Source organism: Rhinopithecus roxellana, chromosome 17 (genome assembly GCF_007565055.1).
Source record: "Rhinopithecus roxellana isolate Shanxi Qingling chromosome 17, ASM756505v1, whole genome shotgun sequence".
Lineage (NCBI taxonomy): Eukaryota > Metazoa > Chordata > Mammalia > Primates > Cercopithecidae > Rhinopithecus > Rhinopithecus roxellana.
The window spans coordinates 100,454,420-100,476,763 of NC_044565.1; the positions used below are offsets into that span (position 1 = coordinate 100,454,420).

A 22,344-nucleotide genomic window follows, 5' to 3' on the forward strand; every position below is an offset into this window, starting at 1 on the left:
TGAAAATGGATCTGAAGCTCTGTCAGCAGAGGGTGCTGGAGAGGCACTGAAAAGGAAAGTTTTGTTTCCTAGCTCTGGTGTCCTGGCTTGACAGGCTCCTGCAGCATCCAGGGCTGCTCCATCATCCGGCTCTTGCAGCATGGGGTGGCTTCTCCAGGATGCTTCTGGGCCTGCAATGGATGGCAGCCAGCAGCCTCCCTGAGCATCTGTCCCATACCCCACCTGCTGGGGCAATATTATAGGCTGCTTTTGGTGTCTGCTGAGACACCTACCTATGAATAGCTTTCCCCCAGCATCCTAGAGCAGGGGTCAGCAAACATTTCCAATAAGCGTTTTAGACTCTGTGGGCCATTGGGTCTCTCACAACTACAATTGACCCTGAACACCAGTTTGAATTGTGCGGATACATTTAAACACATTTTTTTCAATAAAAGTTACACGCAGTGTGCACCTGCCTCCCTTCTACCTCCTCTACCTCTTCTGCCTCTGCCACCCGGAGACAGCAAGACCAACCCTTCCTCTTCCTCCTCCTCAGCCTACTCAAAGTGAAAACTATGAGGATCAAGACCTTTATGATGATCCACTTCCACTTAATAAAGAGTAAATAGGGCCAGGCACGGTGGCACATGCATGTAGTCCCAGCACTTTGGGAGACCAAGGCGGGTGGATTACTTGAGGTCAGGAGTTCAAGATCAGCCTGGCCAACATGGCAAAACTCTGTCTCTACTACAAATACAAAAATAAGCCAGGCATAGTGGTGCACATCTGTAGTCCCAGCTACTAAGGAAGCTGAGGCAGGAGAATTGCTTGAACCCGGGAGGCAGAAATTGCAGTGAGCCGAAATCATGCCACTGTACTCCAGCCTGGGCAATGGAATGAGGCTCTGTCTCACCAAAAAAAAAAAGAAAAAAAAAAAAAGAAAAAGAAAAAAAAGAAAAAGAAATCTTGTCTCTACTAAAAATACAAAAATTAGCCAGGCATGGTGGTGGGCGCCTGTAATCCTAGCTACTTGGTAGGCTGAGGCAGGAGAATCGCTTGAACCCTGCAGTGAGCCGAGATTGTGCCACTGCACTCCAGACTAGGCTACAGAGGGACACCCTGTCTCCAAAAAAAAAAAGAAAAAACAAAAACAAAAAAACAAAGAGGCTGGGCACGGTGGCTCATGCCTATAATCCCAGCACTTGGGGAGGTAGAGGTGGGCAGATCATGAGGTCAGGAGTTTGAGACCAGCGTGGTCAATATGGTGAACTTCGTCTCTACTAAAAATACAAAAATTAGTCGGGCATGGTGGTGGACGCCTGTAGTCCCAGCTACTCGGGAGGCTGAGGCAGAAGAATCGCTTGTACCTAGGAGGTGGAGGTTGCAGTGAGCAGACATTGTGCCACTGCCCTCCAGCCTGGGAGACAGAGTAGGACTCCATCTCAAAAAAAAAATAAATAAATAAAAGAACAAGAACAAGAAGAAATTTGAAATGTCCAAGTTAAGAAATTCAGTTTAAACTGTTTTATTTCATAGCTCATAAAAAAGTATGTATGTACAAGACTCAAGTAAATAGAAAGACAGCTTTCAATCACAAATCAGATAGTTTTTCAAACTCTACTGTGGAAGCATATTTAATGCACACATTTGAACGTTACACATAAAAAATTTTAACTATGCAGTCCAAGTTCTGGATTTTATATTAGATCTGCATATATAAGACACTTGTGGTCAAATTTCAAGATTGGTAAAGCCAATTTCAAGCTGCTTATATTTTGAGTACAGGTTTCACTATTACAAATATATCATGTTAAACTAACAAACTCATGACCTTCAAATATGTCTTCGTCCCATGCGCATACATTTGTAATTTGCGTCCATTTGCTATTTCCCTTCTTTCATAATCTTCAAATTATAGTAGTTATGCATTGAGTTCCCTATGCATCTCACCCATCTCCTTTATCTGAAACAGGAAAAAGTACAGAAAAAAATTCTAAATAATTTTTCAATCTTTTGTTCACTCTTAAAATAGTATTAAATAAAAATAAAGTTAAAGGAACACAAGATGATTTTTTTCCACATTTATAAGACTGATTTAAATTAAAAAAAGAAAAAGTTATATTGCAAGGAAACACACATTTAAGTGTTTTCAAGCTTCTATTTAGAGATAAGATCGCCAAAGTGACTAGGGCAAGTTGGAGGTAAGCTAGATCTTTAAGAATAAGATTTTTATTAAGTGCATACTATTTTTAAGGCTAAGAAAACATTGATTTACTTTCTATTATCAATCTTTCATTTTATATGGGGGGAAACTCAAGTTCAAAATTAGTGTTTGTCTCAGATCACACAACTAGTTACAGGCAAACTGAGACGATGACAGTGACTACTACTACTCTGTTGACAAATATTTTCTTATGTGGCAAGCATGGGACCAACACTTTACACCGATTATCTTTAATCCTTGCAACAGGTCCATACTATCTATTATCCTCATTTTACAGATGAGGAAACATGGAGGCTTAAAGAAGTTATACAACTTTGCCCAGCCAAACCCAGGTCTGTACTGCTCTGCACTACAACACTACTTTGTCTTTCTGCCTGTCTGTTACAGTTCAATTCAGGTTAGTCTTCTAGACTTCTGGTCACCAAACCAAACAAGCCAGATGACCTACTACGGAATGGGAAAAAATGCTAGAACTTTCTGGTTCTATTAGATTTTTTCCAATATTCCTTTACATTTCTATTTTTATTACTTGCTAAAATATTAGTAAGTGGCCCATATACAAAGATACACAAAAATTGATAGATATATGAAAAATGTTAATGATAGGGTTCAAGGACAAGTGTTCATATTCAATTCCAAGGGACTGAAACACAACAACAATCTGCCACTTTGATCTCATACTAGTATAGATGACTAGTTAGTACACAATAGATTTATTATGACAAATTAAATTCGTATTAAATGATTATTTCACTGGCATAAAGATAACAGATCACCAGTCACAATGAGTTTCTCCAAGGTGAATCCACTGGAGTATGCCTTTAGAAGATTCTGTTAGATGTTGACACTTTGTAAAATAAAAACCATAGACTTCCCATTCCACTCTTCTATGAGGCAAAAATCAGTAGATGGTGATCTGCCATGGAACTCATATAAGAAGATTTAGGTAAGAGCACATTCTAAGACTGTCCCTGAGACCCTAAAGGCAACAGTATAAAGGGACTCCAGTATAACTGAAATGCATCAGTGTGTAGGAAGCTAGAGTGACTAGGAGTAATAGATTCAACAGGGCCTTTCTATTTAGGTAAGTAATCCATTTACCTCAGCCTTCTCATACTTTGCCATTCTTTTCTTTCTGGAAATAACCTGAGTGGAAGAAAGACAATTACTGTTTTAGGACTGCTACTCAAAAAAAGGTTATCTAAATTGACATATATGCTTTTTTTTTTTTTTTTTTTTTGAGACGGAGTCTTGCTCTGCCACCCAGGCTGGAGTGCCGTGGCCGGATCTCAGCTCACTGCAAGCTCCGCCTCCCGGGTTTACGCCATTCTCCTGCCTCAGCCTCCCGAGTAGCTGGGACTACAGGCGCCCGCCTTGTTGCCCGGCTAGTTTTTTGTATTTTTAAGTAGAGACAGGGTTTCACCGTATTAGCCAGGATGGTCTCGATCTCCTGACCTCGTGATCCACCCGTCTCGGCCTCCCAAAGTGCTGGGATTACAGGCTTGAGCCACCGCGCCCGGCCAATTGACATATATGCTTTTAATGGACATAATTTTGATCTGAAAAAAATTAATTTTAACATCTATCCATAAACATTTATTGTTTCTTAAATTAAAAATTTCATGCCAGTGCAGGGGCTCATGCCTGTAAGCCCAGTACTTTGGGAGGCCGAAGTGGGAGGATCATCTGAGGTCAGGAGTTTCAGACCAGCCTAGCCAACACGGTGAAACCCCATCACCACTAAAAATACAAAAATTAGCCAGGTGTCATGGCACGCGCCTGTAATCTCAGTTACTCAGGAAGCTGAGGCACCATAATTGCTTGAACCCGGGAGGCAGAGGTTGCAGTGAGTGGAGATTGCACTGCTGTACTCCAGCCTGGGTGACAGAGCAAGACTCCATCTCTAAAAATACATACATACATACATACATACATACATACATACATATATAAAATAAAATAGGCCAGGCACGGTGGCTCACGCCTGTAATCCTACCACTTTCAGAGGTCGAGGTGGGTGGATCACATGTACATACATACATACATATATAAAATAAAATAGGCCAGGCACGGTGGCTCACGCCTGTAATCCTACCACTTTCAGAGGTCGAGGTGGGTGGATCATTTTAGGTCAGGAGTTTAAGACCACCGTGGCAAATATGGTGAAACCTTATTATTTCACCATATTATTTGAAATTAGCCAGGCGTGGTGGCATGTGCCTGTAATCCCAGTTACTCGGGAGGCTGAGGCAGGAGAATAGCTTGAACCCAGGAAGCAGAGGTTGCAGTGAGCCAAGCTCGTGCACCATTGCACTCCAGCCTGGGCAACAGAAGGAGACGCTGTCTCAAAATAATAAAATAGGCGGGGCACAGTAGCTCCAGCCTGTAATCCCAGCACTTTGGGAGGCCGAGACGGGCGGATCACGAGGTCAGGAGATCAAGACCATCCTGGCTAACACGGTGAAACCCCGTCTCTACTAAAAAATACAAAAAACTAGCTGGGCGAGGTGGTGGGCGCCTGTAGTTCCAGCTACTCGGGAGGCTGAGGCAGGAGAATGGCGTGAACCCGGGAGGCGGAGCTTGCAGTGAGCTGAGATCCGGCCACTGCACTCCAGCCTGGACAACAGAGCAAGACTCTGACTCAAAAAAATTAAAAAAATAAAAAAATAATAAAAAAATAGCGGCCGGGCATGGTGGCTCACGCCTGTAATCCCAGCACTTTGGGAGGCCAAGGTGGGCGAATCACAAGGTCAGGAGATCGAGACCATCCTGGCCAACACGGTGAAACCCTGTCCTCTACTAAAAATACAAACAATTAGCCGGGCATGTGGCGAGCGCCTGTAGTCCCAGCTACTCGGAAGTCTGAGGCAGGAGAATGGTGTGAACCCAGGAGGCAGAGCTTGCAGTGAGCCAAGATTGCACCACTGCACTCCAGCCTGAGCAACAGAGTAAGACTCTGTCTCAAAAAAAATAATAATAAAATAAAATTTTCACTACTAAACAAAAACAAAGTCTACCATGACAAGTGAAACAAACCTAAATAAATAAATAAAAAACGAACCGGGCCGGGCGCGGTGGCTCAAGTCTGTAATCCCAGCACTTTGGGAGGCCGAGACGGGCGGATCACGAGGTCAGGAGATCGAGACCATCCTGGCTAACACGGTGAAACCCCGTCTCTACTAAAATACAAAAAACTAGCTGGGCGAGGTGGCAGACGCCTGCAGTCCCAGCTACTCAGGAGGCTGAGGCAGGAGAATGGCGTGAAACTGGGAGGTGGAGCTTGCAGTGAGCTGAGATCTGACCACTGCACTCCAGCCAGGGCAACAGAGCGAGACTCCGTCTCAAAAAAATAAATAAATAAAATAAATAAATAAATAAATAAATAAAAAACGATGCTGTATCCAATGGGAGAACAAGGAAGGAAGGGGAGGGGCGGAGGGGGGAGGGGGCTGGAGTGCAGTGGCGCGATCTTGGCTCACTTCAAACTCCACCTCCCAGGTTCACACCATTCTCCTGACTCAGCCTCCTGAGTAGCTGAGACTACAGGTGCCCGCCACCACACCCGGCTAATTTTTCGTATTTTTAGTAGTGACGGGGTTTCACCGTGTTAGCCAGGATGGTCTCAATCTCCTGACCTCGTGATCCACCCGCCTCGGCCTCCCAAAGTGCTGGGATTACAGACCTGAGCCACCACGCCCGGCCAGCGAGACTCCATTTCAAAAAAAAAAGAAAGAAATTTAACAGTTTGGTGTGCATTCTTCCACATCCTCCTTTTCCACACCAATACAAATATCATATATATATACATGCATCTAAGTTTTGGGGTCTAAAAATGGGATCATGCAGTATCATCACCACCTGTGCACAGCCCATATCAACATCACAGCAACCATTCCAGATCCAAAGATAAAGATCGAACTCACTCATTCACATTATTCCCTATCGTAGATACAATAAATACAATTTACTCTCTTACTGATACACACTCAGGGTATTTTCCAGATTCACTTTTTTGTTGTTTGTTTGTTTTTATTCTTTTTTTGAGACGGAGTTTCGCTCTTGTTGCCCAGGCTGGAGTGCAATGACGTGATCTCGGCTCACTACAACCTCTGCCTCCTGGGTTCAAGCGACTCTCCTGCCTCAGCCTCCTGAGTAGCTGGGACTACAGGCATGCACCACCATGCTGGCTAATTTTGTATTTTTAGTAGAGATGGGGTTTCTCCATGTTGGTCAGGCTGGTCTTGGACTCCTGACCTCAGGTGATCCGCCCACCTCGGCCTCCCAAAGTGCTGGGATTATAGGTGTGAGCCACCACGCCTGGCCAGATTCACCCTTACAAGCAATGCTATGATACAATAACTGAATGTGCTTCCTTATTGCACTTGTGTTTTCATTTATTTCTACAGGATTAGACTTCCAGCATTAACCACTCGTGTTCATTTGCCATCTGAAATTTCTGTTAACTGTCTATCCCTACCTGTTGTAATTCTTTCTTTAGGTTTCCTCATCAATTTTTAAGAACTCTTTGTGTATTATGTATAACATCCTTTCTTGCTTTATGCACCATAGTTTTGTAATGCCCATCATTGATATTTTTTACTTCACAGTCTCTTTGCCATATAAAATGTTTAGTTTTAATGAAGCCAAAATATATATATAGGACTAGGTGCAATGGCTCATGCCTGTAATCCCAGCAGTTTGGGAAGCTAAGCCAGAAGAATTGCTTGAGCCCAGGAGTTTAAGACCAGCCTCGGCAGCCATAGCAAGACCTGGTCTCTACTAAAAATTAAAAAATTAGCCAGGTATGGTGGCACGTACCTGTAGTCCTTGCTACTTGGGAGGCTGGGTCAGGAGGGTTACTTAAGTCCAGGAATTGGAGGTTGCAGTAAGCTATAATCATGCCACTGCACTCCAGCCTGGGTGACACAGCAAGACCCTCTCTCAGAATACACATACACATATGTATCTTTTCTTTCATGGATTCCAGATTTCTTGCCTTACATGGTTGCCCCTACCACAAGGTTGTACAAACATTCCATCAATTAATTTTCTTGGGAATTGTTTTACTTTTTTATATTTTTAAAAATGTAAATGTCTTTGAACACAGATACACTGCCCAACTCCTTTCCTACTGCTGTGCTCTGGACATACCACCCTTACACAGCTAGGCAATATGGCCAGCCTAGTGGAGTGAAATAGGAATTCAACTTTTGTTTTGTTCCAGATGGATAGCCAAACATGGTTGATTGAACTGGAAATCTCAGTTTCCAAATACCCTCAAACCTGTTTCTGAATTCTGTTATGTTAGTAAGATTTCTTTCTTTCTTTCTTTCTTTTATGAGACGGAGTTTCGCTCTTGTTGCCCAGGCTGGAGAACAATGGCGTGATCTCAGCCGCAAACTCTGCCTCCTGGGTTCAAACAATTCTCCTGCCTCAGCCTCCTGAGTAGCTGGGATTACAGGCATGCGCCACCACGCCCGGCTAATTTTGTATTTTTAGTAGAGACCGGGTTTCTCCATGCTGGTCAGGCTGGTCTCAAACTCCCGACCTCAGGTGATCCACCCACCTCAGCCTCCCAAAGGGCTGGGATTACAGGCATAAGCCACGGTGCCTGGCCCCCCCTTTTTTTTTTTTTTTTTTGAGACAGGGTCCTGCTCTGTTGCCCAGGCTGGAGTGCAGTGGTGTGATCATGGCTCACTGCAGCTTTGATCTCCTGGGCTCAACTGACCACTCCCACATCAGCCTCCTAAGTAGATGGAACCACAGGTGCAAGCCATCACGTCTGGCTGTTTTGTATTTTTGGTACAGATAAGGTTTTGCCATGTTGTCCAGCCTGGCCTCAAACTCCTGGGCTCAAGTGATCCACCTGTCTCAGCCTCCCAAAGTGTAGAGATTATAAGTGTGAGCCACCGCCCCCAGCCATTATTACTTTTTCTTGAAAAAATATACCCTTAAATGAAATTTTACTTGTTCTGTACTCACCAGCACAACAATTCCAGCAACAATTGCTATCACCACAACCACAATAACAGCAATAACACCAGCTTTTAGACCCTGCATTGAGAATTCAGGTGCTTTTTCATCGACATAATAAATTAAAGTTTGACCAGGATCCAGATCCAGTTGTTCTCCATTTACTCTCAGGTCCATTTTCTTAGAATGAAACAAGGATTCACCTTTAACCTGTATTGAAAAGGAGAAAAGGAATTAAAAATATTTAAGAAAACAAACCATGGTCACATGTAATTACATACAAATTGTATGCCAAAAGAACTGCTGCCAAGAATCTTTATGGTTTTAGTGATAACAATCTATTCTATTGGAACTTTAAAATTTTAAACTGTTTGTTACAGGAACTTTTCAACATACACGAAAGTAGAAAGAGTAGTGCAATGACATCCATGTACCTATCACCCAGATGCAAGGACATCAACACACAGCCTCTCTTACTTCATCTTTTCTTCCTTTTCTCCCTTCACCCCCGCCCAGATTATTTTGAAGCAAACCTCATATTTCAGCAGAAAATACTTCACTATAATAGATTAAAGTTTAAACAAAATATTTTAATCATTACCAGTTAACAGTCTTTTTAAACAGACTCTTATTTGTGTAAATTACAAATATCATAGGGGAGCATATATGCACAAACTAAGTAACTACCAAGTAGATAATAAATAAGAATTATAAGAAACAGAGGGCCGGGCGCGGTGGCTCAAGCCTGTAATCCCAGCACTTTGGGAGGCCGAGACGGGCAGATCACAAGGTCAGGAGATCGAGACCATCCTGGCTAACCCGGTGAAACCCCGTCTCTACTAAAAAATATAAAAAACTAGCCAGGCGAGGTGGCGGGCACTTGTAGTCCCAGCTACTCGGGAGGCTGAGGCAGGAGAATGGCGTAAAACCCGGGAGGCGGAGCTTGCAGTGAGCTGAGATCCGGCCACTGCACTCCAGCCTGGGCGACAGAGTGAGACTCCGTCTCAAAAAAAAAAAAAAAAAAAAAAAAGAAACAGAGGAGATATTTTAGGCAGAACAATTTGATAAGAGACATAAATACACAAACAAGTAAGATGCATGTGAGTGACAGGGAGGACAAAATTAATGGCAGCAGCAGTACCATTTGGTTGATCTGTAAGTGGAGAAAAAGGTGATGAAATATATTTAATTCATTGAGACATGATAGACTACATTCCTGAACACAAGAATAGAATAAAGAAGATTATACTCACATCTTTTTCAAAATAATAAGCCACATCAGCTATGTCCACATCATTCTGAGTTTTTTGAGAAGAATTTTGAACCAGATCAATAGTGATAACATTATCCTCATACTGGGGGAAAAAAATTGAATAATACAAATTAATACTAATATAGTCAAAATCATTTGAAAATAACATTATTTGAGAATCAGAATAGTCAGTGTTTGATTTTCTATAATCTACATGCATCGCTGTTCCTTTCCATTAGTGGATAATTAAGTTGATCATTAATCGAGAAATCTTTGGGAGGTCTCTAAATCTATCAAAGGGAAATAAGACAGCCATGCAACCAATCATAATTACAACGCACAATTTTTCCTAAGAGAATTTTCTTATATTGAAAAGGTTTTTAAATAAGATATGAAAGTATTTTATTTGAATTAGAACTACTTTAAAACTAAAATACTAAAGAAATGCAAGGTAAGGCCAGGCGCGGTGGCTCATGCCTGTAATCCCAGCACTTTGGGAGGCTGAGGCAGGCGGATCACCTGAGGTCGGGAGTTCAAGACCAGCCTGACCAACATGGAGAAACCCCATCTCTACCAAAAAGACAAAATTAGCCAGGCATGGTGGCACATGCCTGTAATCCCAGCTACTAGGGAAGCTGAGGCTGGAGAATCACTTGAACCTGGGAAGTGGAGGTTGTGGTGAGCCGAGACCACGCCATTGCACTCCAGCTGGGGCAACAAGAGCAAAACTCCGTCTCAAAAAAAAAAAAAAAAAAAGAAATGCAAAGTAAAATGCAGCATGCATTTACCATGTTGTTTTTAAAGAGTAAAAAAAGTATATTCTTTCTAAAGAGTCTTGAATAAATTCATACTGCCTTTTAAAGTTCCATCACACTTTTTAAGTTTCTTTTTTTTTTAAACCAGAGTTTAAAGAGTTAAATAAGGGCTAACTGGTTAAGGACCAGTTCCTGAAAGCAGAGAAGATGGGAGCTCCAGTAACATCCTAAAGTAAATATGCACCAAAACCATATTTACTGAAAGTTATTTTGGTGCATATTTACTTTAAGATGTTACTGGAGCTCATCCACTGGGACAGGTTCTCCAAGAAAAGAAAACTCAAATGTTTTAGGGATACTAAGAGATACTACATTTTCTTTAGGAGTAAAACTAGGCTTTTCAAAGGCTATGGAAGGGAAACAACGATAACCGAAAACAACGGGCTGGGCGTTGTAGCTCACACCGGTAATCCCAACACTTTGAGAGGCTGAGGTAGGCAGATCACTTGAGGCCAGGAGTTCGAGACCAGCCTGGCCAACATAGCAAAATCCCATTGACACTAAAAATACAAAAATTAGCTGGGCATGGTGGCGCATGCCTGCAGTCCCAGTTCCTCAGGAGGCTGAGGCACGAGAATTGCTTGAACCTTGGAGGCAGAGGTTACAGTGAGCAGAGATCTTGCCACCACACTCCAGCCTGGGGAACAGAGCGATAGTCTATCTTAAAGAAACAAACAAACAAAAAACAGTAACAGGAAATTCACATTAAGTACCCAAGATCTGAAACTGTTGCTCTAGTAAGTGTATTTAACCACCACTTAAATCACTGGCTGTCCTTATACTCAAAACATACTGTCTCACCAACTACCTGCTAAAGCTCACTTATTAAAAAATCATACCAGAATATTTGTGATAAATTTTGGATCCAGTTGATAACGCGTTTTGATCGCCTCCTCAAGTGCACTGTAAAGAATTTAAAATCTGTATTTAAAAAAAAATGTTTGTACCACACAACAGTAAGAAGCACTACTCTTTAAGCAGATAGCTCATGGTGTAGAATTGCTATTAAAGTTAAAATTTTTCTGCCATTTTGCAACTATCATAATAATAATTGATTCAGGCTAGAATCATCCATTGATATTCAAACTGCTGGGTGCCAGTTTAATTAGAAAAAGAACATTTACTTAATATCCAAGTATCTGCCCATAGATTACTTATGGATTACAAAGGGAGAATGGTAACTTTACAGTGGAAAAACCTGGCAGATACCAGTTTAACCAAAGTTTACATAACTAGTAAGGGACAAGCTGACATCATGCAACTCCTAATCTGAAGTACTACACGGCCGGGCGCGGTGGCTCAAGCCTGTAATCCCAGCACTTTGGGAGGCCGAGACGGGCGGATCACGAGGTCAGGAGATCGAGACCATCCTGGCTAACATGGTGAAACCCCGTCTCTACTAAAAATACAAAAAACTAGCCGGGCGAGGTGGCGGGCGCCTGTAGTCCCAGCTACTTGGGAGGCTGAGGCAGGAGAATGGCGTAAACCCAGGAGGCGGAGCTTGCAGTGAGCTGAGATCCGGCCACTGCACTCCAGCCTGGGCGACAGAGCGAGACTCCGTCTCCAAAAAAAAAAAAAAAAAAAAAGTACTACAAAGGACACAAGATAGCGTAAGTAGCTTTCCTGTCAAAAATGCATAATCTGTTTTTAGTTAAGAGAAAACATCAAGGCCCGGGTGAGGTGGCTCATGCCTGTAATCCCAGCACTTTGAGAGGCTGAGGTGGGCGGATCACCTGAGGTCGGGAGTTCGAGACCAGCCTGACCAACATGGAGAAACCCCGTCTCTACTAAAAATACAAAAAAAATTAGCCAGGCATGGTGGTGCACGCCTGCAATCCCAGCTACTCGGGAGGCTGAGGCAGGAGAATCCCTTGAATCTGGGAGGCAGAGGTTGCGGTGAGCCATGATTGCGCCATTGCACTCCAGCCTGGGCAACTTTATTGGGAAGCTCCAACTCAAAAAAAAAAAAGAGGAAACATCAGACAAATCACAATTTAAGGGACATTATATATAACGACCTGCCCATGCTCTTCAAAAATAGCAAGTTCATGGAAGACAAAGAAAGGCCAAGAAACTGTTCGATATTAAAAGAGACTAAAGAGTCATGACAACTAAATGTGATACCTGATCTTGGACTGGGTTCTGAATCAGAGGGGAAAAATTACCACAAAGGACAATATTGGGAAAATGGGTACAACGTGATACGATGTTAAATTTCCTGGCCGGGTGCGGTGGCTCACACCTGTAATCCCAGCACTTTAGGAGGCGGAGGTGGGAGGATCACAAGTTCGGGAGTTCGAGACCAGCCTGGCCAATATGGTAAAACCCCATTTCTACTAAAAATACAAAAATTAGCTGGGCGTGGTGGCAGGCGCCTGTAGTCTCAGCTACTTGGGAGGCTGAGGCAGGAGAATCGCTTGAACCCAGGAGGCAAAGGTTGCAGTAAGCTGAGATCACGCCACTGCACGCCAGCCTGGGTGACAGAGCAAGACTCCGTCTAAAAAAAAAAAAAAAAAATTCCAGCCGGGCGCGGTGGCTCAAGCCTGTAATCCCAGCACTTTGGGAGGCCGAGGTGGGTGGATCACAAGGTCAGGAGATCGAGACCATCCTGGCTAACACGGTGAAACCCCGTCTCTACTAAAAATATAAAAAAAAATTAGCCGGGCGTGGTGGCAGGCGCTTGTAGTCTCAGCTACTCGGGAGGCTGAGGCAGGAGAATGGCGTGAACCCGGGAGGTGGAGTTTGCAGTGAGCCGAGATCGCGCCACTGCACTCCAGCCTGGGCGACAGAGCGAGACTCTGCCTCAAAAAAAAAAAAAAAAAAAATTCCTAAATTTGATCGTTGTATAGTGGTTTATGTAAGAAAATGCCTTTTGTTCTTAGGAAAAGATACACTAAAGTACTTAGGGATAACGGGGCCTGATATCTACAACTTGCTTTCATGTGCTTCTGGGAAAAATATTTATACATGCATAGATACACTGATATAAAGCACACACACATATTCATCCATACATACATATATAAAAAGTAAATATGCCAAAATGTTAATTGGTGAATCTGAGTGAAGTGTATTCCTGGAATCTCTGTGCTATTCTTGTAACTCTATTTCAAGTAACTTTGTTTTTCAGATATATGAAAAAGCATTTAGACTTGTGCTTTTCAAATGGTGTAGGATGGAAGATTTGAGCCACCAATTGTGCAAGAATAATATGATGCATTTCATCGCACTTACGTCCGCAAACTTTGAACATCATAAGGTTTTTCTCTTGCTTTGTGTTTTAATTCAATGATGATCCAGCTATAAAGTAAAAAGACAATGTCAGTTGACTATAACTCAGTCTTTTATACTATTTTCCTAATAAGCTAACACTAAAATTCTTGAATTATAAGGACAAAGAGAAAAAAAATTATGTAGTAGCTATTCCCATAATTTATTCCCTTACACATCCTTCATAAAGGACACATCCAGGAGGGAACACCCTTTCTAATACTGCCCTCTGTTCTCTGGACACAACACAGAAGGTTACATGAAGTCAAGGTTAAGCTGGCAGTGTTGTGCCCTGTTCAACTGAAACGATGAAAAGGCATGAAAGGGCCAGGTGCAGTGGCTCACACCTGTAATCCAGCACTTTGGGAGGTGCAGGTGGGTGGATTGCCTGAGGTCAGGAGTTGGAGACCAGCCTGGCCAACACGGTGAAACCTTGTCTCTACTAAAATACAAAAATTAGTCAGGTGTGGTACAGCTGTAGTCCCAGCTACTCAGGAGGCTAAGGCAGGAGAGTTGCTTTAACCCAGGAGGCTGAGGCTGCAGTGAGCTGAGATTGTGCTGCTGCACTTCAACCTGGGCAACAAGAGTGAAACTCTGTCTCAAAAAAAAAGAAAAGAAAAAAAAAAGAAAGGGCACAAAGAGAAAATTGACAATGAGGCTCCAGAAGACCAAAATAGAAAAACAGAAAGTGCCCACTTTGGTCCTGACATCCTTTCCAGTTTCTAGTGCCTTCCAATGAAGTCTTTTTTTGCTTAAGCTAGCGTGAGTAGGTTTCTGTTCCTTTTCATTAAACAATCCCTAAAGCATATCTCACTTCTAAAGCACTATAAATGAGCAAATACATAGGTTAAATTACATACATTTAATACTAATGCAACTATGAAATACTGAATAATGTTAAGATATAAAAGAAAAATTATACCTAGTATGCTACCATTTATGTAAAAATAATAAAACAGATACATAACACATTCATCAACTATCTCTGGAAGGTTATAGAATAATCAATAACATCAATTCTATGGAAGTCCACTGGGTAGCAGTGGGGACTGGAATAAGAAGGAAGCTTTTCACCGGACACTCATATCTTCTGAATTCTAAACCATGAAATCGTATTACATAATCAAAAATAAATTTAATTAAATGAATCTGAACAGCATGAAAACAAGTAGTATAGGCAGCCCCACTCACTAGGTTCTCACTCGCTCAGAGCAGGTTATTTCAGTGTCCTTGTCAGTTCTTCTGACCCCAGCAGTGTTCACACACCAGCACGTGGAGGTGCCGTTGCACTGCTTGGCCTTAAAGAGCCCGCTCTCATCGCAGTCAGGATCGTAAAGGCCATCATTGTTCTGGAGAGCCCCTTCAGGTTTCGCTCTTCTCCCAAGTTTTGAGCCATTCATTTCTGCCTTCATCACCAAACATTTGGCAGCCACTGAAAAAGAAACCTTAATGCCAAACTGAAAAATAACCGATTTCATGATTACAGGAAAAAAAATTAAAGTTCCAGGGTCAAAGATTATTTGAAACTTATGTGTTCCCACACTTACTTTATAACATGATTCAGATTTAAGCCAATAAAACTCTTTCCAACTCAAGGCACATCAATTAAAGAAGTATTAAGTCAAAATAAAGCTTACAGGTAATAAGGATATTTTACTCACGCTTTGAGCAAAGGACAGTATTTTGTGCACCAATTGAAGTACACTGGCATTGACCATTGTCATTCAAAAAGCAATTTACGGCCAGCTTGTAGTTTTCACAGACACATTCTAGAAAATTTAAAAAAAACAAAAAAAACTACTTTAAAATATGGATCTATTAACTCTCATGTCCCAGCTAAGTTATATTGCAATAATAATGCCTTAAAGTTACAAGGACACAAAACCTTAAAAAGTGGTCCTGAATGTTTTATTTTTCAGCTATAGACTACTTCCTAAGTGCCCGGCACTTGTGAACGTTTGCATACTGTATACAGACACATAGTTTAATCTACATGCATTCCTGTTTTGATTTTTTTTTTTTTTCTTTTTGAGATAGGGTCTCACTCTGTTGCCCAGGCTGGAATGCGGTGGCACAATCTTGGCTTACTGCAGCCTGGACCTACTGGGCTCAACTGATCCTCCCCCATCTTAGCCTCCTAAGTAGCTGGGACTACAGGCATGCACCACCATGCCTGGCTAATTTTTTACTTCTTGTAGAGTTGGGGTTTTGCCATATTGCCCAGGCTGGTTTTGAACTCCTGGCCTCAAGCAATCCTCCCACCTCAGCCTCCCAAAATGCTGGGATTATAGGCATGAGCCACTGTGCCTGGCCTCCTGTTACAATTTTTTAAAACAAGAACACAGCTCTCTAAACATCATTTATAGCTTTGCCTTTGTGAAACTCTCAGTCTTAGCTCTTTCCTCACTCCTGTCCTGCTAAATAACATCCCTGTTAGTCACTGCCTTTTTTTGTTTTTCTTCTTCAGAAAGATTCTCACTCTGTCGCCCAGACTGGAGTGCAGTGGTATGATCTCAGCTCACTGCAACTTCCATCTTCCAGGATCAAGCGATTCTCCTGCCTTAGCCTCCTGAGTAGCTGGGAATACAGGGGTCTGCAACCACGCCTGCCTAATTTCTGTATTTTTAGTAGAGATGGGGTTTCAGCATAATGGCCAGGCTGATCTCAAACTCCTGACCTCATGATCCGCCTGCCTCGGCCTCCCAAAGTGCTGGGGTTATAGGTGTGAGCCACCGCGCCTGGCCTTTTTTTGTATTTTTAGTAGAGATGAGGTTTCACCATGTTGGTCAGGCTGGTCTAGCATTCCTGACCTCAGGTAATCCACCCACCTCAGCCTCCCAAAGTGCTGGGGTTACAGGCGTGAGCCACCACAGCCAGCTGTTACTGACTCTTTTACAAAAAAATCAACAATTCAATTCTAGGATCTGCAAATCCTCACCTTCTCTCGCTCTCCCACCCCATTTTCTTAAATGAGGGATGTTTCCTTTGGGGCTTAACAGAAATATATTCAATCTTTAAACCATTTTATATCTTAGAAAAATTACACTTTCAACTGCAGTTATAGTCATCCCTGTGAGTTTCCTAACTAAATTAAATCCTAGTACCTGATTTGGAGAGTGATACTAAGCAGCCTATTCTGGGTTATTGATGTCAGTTTAATAGTTTTGTCCTTAACTACCTCAAAAGTTCATTTAACTGCGAATTGGTAAGACTCTAATTCCTTTTGTCTAGTTAAAAGAGCACAATCATTAAAAACAAAAACTATCTCCTCAGTTCAACTGAAGAGGGAAAAAAAAAGAGCTAGCACGACAAACCAGAGTTTTTATATTGAACCTTCGTATCCCAAGTACCCTAAGTTGACTCCAATGTTTCCCTGTTCAAGTTATAATTGATATGAACCACCTTTAATCTGCCCAACACTAAACTCAATACTGGGGTCACAAAAGGGGAAAATACAGCACTTGTTCTGAAGCGTTTAAATCTTCTGCAGCCCCATCCTGTACTTGCTTAAAACACATTGTTTATTCCTAAGGGGCGTGAAATTTAAATCAGACCAGTCAGGTGCAGACTTTGAGAACAAACCTGTAGTAGCTATGACCACTTTAAAGCAATTTAACATTAAGTATGTAGTCCCAGATTGAAGCTAGAAAAACATGAGTTGACTAAACTGCATTACTTTGAGAGTGTAATTACTGAATTTAGGCCACTCCATTAGTGAAAGTATAAAAGTCCTTCCAGAGAGCTTTGGCAAACGCCACTCCACTTCTAGGCACCAGCTTACAAATAAATCAGGAGATGCCAGACCTGTGGCTCATGCCTGTAATCCCAGCACTTTGGGAGGTCCAAGTCAGAGCATCACTTGAGACCGGGAGATGGAGGCTGCAGTGAGCTGTAAATGTGCCACTGCACTCCAGGCTGAACCACAGGCGGAGACACTGTTTCCAAGAGAGACAGAGAGAGAGAGAGAGAGAGAGAGAGAGAAACCCGGCCGACTCATGCCTGTAATTCCAGCACTCTGGGAGGCCCAAACCGAGTGATCACTTCAGCCCAGGAGTTCGAGACCAGCCTGGACGTCTCTACAAATACAAATATTCGGCGGGCACAGTGGCTCACATCTGTAATCCCAGCACTTAGAGAGGGTGGGTGGATCAGCTGAGTTCAGGAGTTCGAGACCAGCCTGGTCAACATGGCGAAACCAGTCTCTACTAAAAATACAAATTAGCCGACCGTTGTGGTGCATGCCTGTAGTCCCAGCTACTTGGGGGACTGAGGCAGGAGAATCGTCTGAACCCAGGAGGCAGAGGTTGCAGTGAGACAAGATCGCGCCGTTGCACTCCAGCCTGGGCAAAGAGCGAAACTCTGTCTCAATAATAATAATACGTAATAATAAATAAACACAAAAATTAGCCAGGCATAAAGGCTGAGGCAGACTGATGGTCTGAGGTCGGGAGGCGGAGTCTACAATGAGTCAAGATCGTGCCCTTGCACTCCAGCCTGGGCGACAGAACAAGGCTGTTTCAAATAAAAAAAGTAAAATAGGCCAGGCGCGGTGGCTCAGGCCTGTAATCCCAGCACTTTGGGAGGCCGAGGCGGGCGGATCACGAGCTCAGGAGTTCGAGACTAGCCTGACCAACATGGAGAAATCCCGTTTCTACTAAAACTACAAAAATTAGCAGGGGGTGGTGGCGCGCGCCTATAATCCCAGCTACTCTACTCAGGAGGCTGAGGCAGGAGAATCGCTTGAACCCGGGAGGCGGAGGTTGCAGTGAGCTGAGATCATCAAGCCTAGGTGACAGACCGAGACTCAGTCTCAAAAAATAAAATAAAATAAACAAATAAATAAAAAGAAAGATATACCTAATTATTAATTATGGGATTCTCAAAATTCTGCGATTATAGGTTTTTACTCTTTACGGTTATTGTTATTTCTGCGTTCCCTACAATAAGCTTGGCATTACTCATATGATCCTTAGAAAAGGGAAAACACCCACACGCCCTGTGTAGTCCAGGCCGCCTGCCGCGCGCAGGTGCATAGCGGCCCTGGAGGCCTCCCTGCGGGCACCTGTCCTCGCCTGAGGCCCACATCCGGGGCCCGCTGTCGGTGACAAGGACAAGGGCGGGCCAGCTGGTCCCTGTCGCAGAGACTCCGGCTGGGGCTGTTTTGGAACCCCAAGTCCGTCCCGAAAGGAGGAGGTGGGTGAGCCAGGGCGCGAGGCACCGGTTCGGTGGCCGCAGGAAACCCGGACGTGGGCACTCCGTTCGCCACCTGTCCCCCGCCTCCGCCCGGGTCCATTTCCCAATCGAGGCGAGCAAACCTGCAAAGTGAGGCTGCTCCCCCGAACGGCGCGAGTGAGCGCCCCCTCGCCATTTCTACCGCGCGGAGGGCCTGGGCCGGGGCACAGCCGCGCCGTCCGGTCTCCAGGCTGGAAAGCGAGGCCTCTTGATCCCGATTATTCCCGTTTCGGGGGCCGCGCACCGCTGCCCCCCAGCCCAGCCCAACTCCACAACTCTGCTCCAAGTCCGCGCCTCACCTTTCTGAGCTGCGGCAAAACTCGCCGTCGCCGCCGCAAGCAGAAGCCCGAACGCGAGGACCTGCGGGGGCGCCATGCTGCGCGCGCGCCGAGAAGAGGGGCGCAAGAGGGGCCGGGGACTCGCGGGAGGGCGTGCGCCGGGAGTGGGGCGCCAGGAGCCGGCCGGGCAGCGCGAGGCCTGGGGCGCGCAGGTCCGCGTCGGGAGGACAGCGACTAGGAGGTCCCTGGACAGCGTCAACGGTGCTCACTCGCCGAAGGTCTAGCGCTCTGTGCGCGCGGCGGGGCGGAGCGCAGACCTGCCCGACCTGGCGGCCCCGCCTCTCGCCCCCTTCCCAGGACTGCTCATCTCTGGCCGCCCGTGGTTGGCGATGAGTCACCGCCCCTGAGCGGGGAGTGAGTAGCTCCCCTCCCCCAGCCCCGGCGCGGCCGTTGGGGCGCCGCCCCCTCCACAGGTGTAGGCCAGCGCGCCCCGCCCCGCCCCAGGTGCTTCAGCTCCTTAGCGGCGTTAGGGACCGTTGGTGGCCTCGGAGGAGGTTTGAAGATTCTGTGCTGAGACTTCCTTTTAACCGGAGGAGAGCTACTCTGAAGCCTTGAAGAACGGGGCCTGGGGGAAAGGGTGCGGGGACTGGATAGAGGAAGGTGGAGGCTAAAGGGAATACAAACACAAGCAGAGAACCTTCCAAAACACTGTGAAAAAGACCTTTGAGTTTTTACCTGGCAATTTAATTATACTCCTTTGAAATTAGAAAAAAAAAAAAAAAGAAAGAAAAGAAAGAAAGAAGAGGAAAGAAGAAATCTCCCTGGCGCTCTTGGGAAGAAAATGAGTGTTTCTTTATAATTACTCTTAATACTTCTTTTCTCGTTTTCATAAGCATTTCTGGCACTTGAAGATGTAAGAAAAGGTGTTCCCAGGCCAGGCGCGGTGGCTCACGCCTGTAATCCCAGCACTTTGGGAGACCGAGGCGGGCGGATCACCTGAGGTTGGAAGTTCGAGACCAGCCTGACCAACATGGAGAACCCCTGTCTCTACTGAAAATACAAAATTAGCCGGACGTGGTGGCACATGTCTGTAATCCCAGCTACTCGGGAGGTTGAGGCATGAGAATAGCTTGAACCTGAGAGGCGGAGGTTGCAGTGAGCAGAGATCATGCCATTACACTTCAGCCTGGGCGACAAGAGCAAGACTCCATCTCAAAAATAAAAATAAAGAGAGAGGGCCGGGCGCGGTGGCTCAAGCCTGTAATCCCAGCACTTTCGGAGGCCGAGACGGGCGGATCACGAGGTCAGGAGATCGAGACCATACTGGCTAACATGGTGAAACCCCGTCTCTACTAAAAAATACAAAAAGAAAACTAGCCGGGTGAGGTGGCGGGCACCTGTAGTCCCAGCTACTCGGGAGGCTGAGGCAGGAGAATGGCGTAAACCCGGGAGGCGGAGCTTGCAGTGAGCTGAGATCCGGCCACTGCACTCCAGCCTTCCAGCCTGGGCGACAGAGCGAGACTCCGTCTCAAAAAATAAATAAATAAATAAATAAATAAATAAATAAATAAATAAATAAATAAATAAATAAGAGAGAAAAACGGTGTTCCTATAGAGTCAAATACTGAGAACCGAGATTGTTTTGGGTTTTGGATACTATTAAAGGACAATGTTGGCCGGGCACGGTGGCTCAAGCCTGTAATCCCAGCTTTTTGGGAGGCCGAGACGGGCGGATCACGAGGTCAGGAGATCGAGACCATCCTGGCTAACACGGTGAAACCCCGTCTCTACTAAAAAAAACAAAAAACAAAAAACTAGCCTGGCGAGGTGGCGGGCGCCTGTAATCTCAGCTACTCGGGAGGCTGAGGCAGGAGAATGGCGTAAACCCGGGAGGCGGAGCTTGCAGTGAGCTGAGATCCCGCCACTGCACTCCAGCCTGGGCGACAGAGTGAGACTCCCTCTCAAAAAAAAAAAGAAAGGACAATGTTGATGAGGCCTTTGGAAAGAAAATATAGGGAAATAGAAACAAAGGACAGTAATCGATTTCCGTGCAAATGAATTCAAATCACAACACACTATATTATTACAATATTAAAATAATTATAAAGACTTCATATATATACTATTTAGAGTTTTTAATGTTATTTTTTGCTAGGTGTAATATCACTGTAACCTATTTTTTAAAAGCTTTTTTATCTGCTAAAGAAATCATAAAAGTAAGAGTTAAAAAGAGGATGGCCGGGCGCGGTGGCTCAAGCCTGTAATCCCAGCACTTTGGGAGGCCGAGACGGGCGGATCATGAGGTCAGGAGATCGAGACCATCCTGGCTAATACGGTGAAACCCCGTCTCTACTAAAAAATACAAAAAAAAACTAGCCGGGCGACGAGGCGGGCGCCTGTAGTCCCAGCTACTCCGGAGGCTGAGACAGGAGAATGGCGTCAACCCGGGAGGCGGAGCTTGCAGTGAGCTGAGAGCCGGCCACTGCACTCCAGCCTGGGCGGCAGAGCAAGACCCCGTCTCAAAAAAAAAAAAAAAAAAGAGGAAAGGAGGCCGGGCACGGTGGCTCATGCTTGTAATCCCAGCACCTTGGGGGGAGGGGGTGAGGTGGGCAGATCACGAGGTCAGGAGTTCGAGACCAGCCTGGCCAACATGGCGAAACTCCGTCTCTACTAAAAATACAAAAAAATAATTTAAGCAGGCGTGGTGGCACATGCCTGTAATCCCAGCTACTCAGGAGAATCACTGGAACCCGAGAGGCAGAGGCTGCAGTGAGCCGAGGTCGTGCCATTGCACTGCAGCCTGGGTGACAGAGCAAGACTCCATCTCAAAAAAAAAAGCCTGGCACGGTGGCTCATGCCTGTAATTCCAGCACTTTGGGAGACCGAGACTAGCAGATCACGAGGTCAGGAGATCGAGATCATCCTGGCCAATATGGTGAAACCCGTCTCAACTAAAAATACAAAAAGTAGCCAGGTGTGGTGGCAGGCGCCTGTAATCCCAGCTACTCAGGAGGCTGAGGCAGGAGAATTGTTTGAACCAGAGAGTCGGAGGTTGCAGTGAGCTGAGATCCAAACACTGCACTCCAGCCTGGCAACAGAGCGACGCTCCATCTCAAAAAAAAAAAAAAAGGAAAGGTAAAAAAGCAATTTTAAGATTTAGCTAGGTTTGATTAATTTCTACAAGTATATGTCAAATCAAAGCTTATTTTATATTAAACAATCATTTATATGTTGTATTCTGTTGAAGTGTAGGCGAGTTGATTAATGTAAATAGTCATGCTGTTATAAGTACCTCTACAATTTGTTTTGTATAATTTACTT

The 22,344-nt window shown here is 44.5% G+C and overlaps 1 protein-coding gene across 1 annotated transcript; it reads right to left on the bottom strand.

The window, feature by feature from the left end:
- Positions 1-1,488: 1,488 nt before the first annotated feature.
- Positions 1,489-19,475, bottom strand: EPCAM (epithelial cell adhesion molecule). Its single transcript, XM_010364294.2, has 9 exons — positions 19,045-19,475; positions 15,175-15,282; positions 14,705-14,945; positions 13,478-13,543; positions 11,083-11,146; positions 9,430-9,531; positions 8,186-8,386; positions 3,305-3,349; positions 1,489-1,942 (listed from the first exon to the last, which is right to left on the bottom strand). The coding sequence occupies exons 1-9, from the start codon at positions 19,118-19,120 to the stop codon at positions 1,901-1,903; spliced, it is 945 nt and encodes a 314-aa protein (XP_010362596.1). The 5' UTR covers positions 19,121-19,475; the 3' UTR covers positions 1,489-1,900.
- Between the last annotated feature and the right edge of the window lie 2,869 nt (positions 19,476-22,344).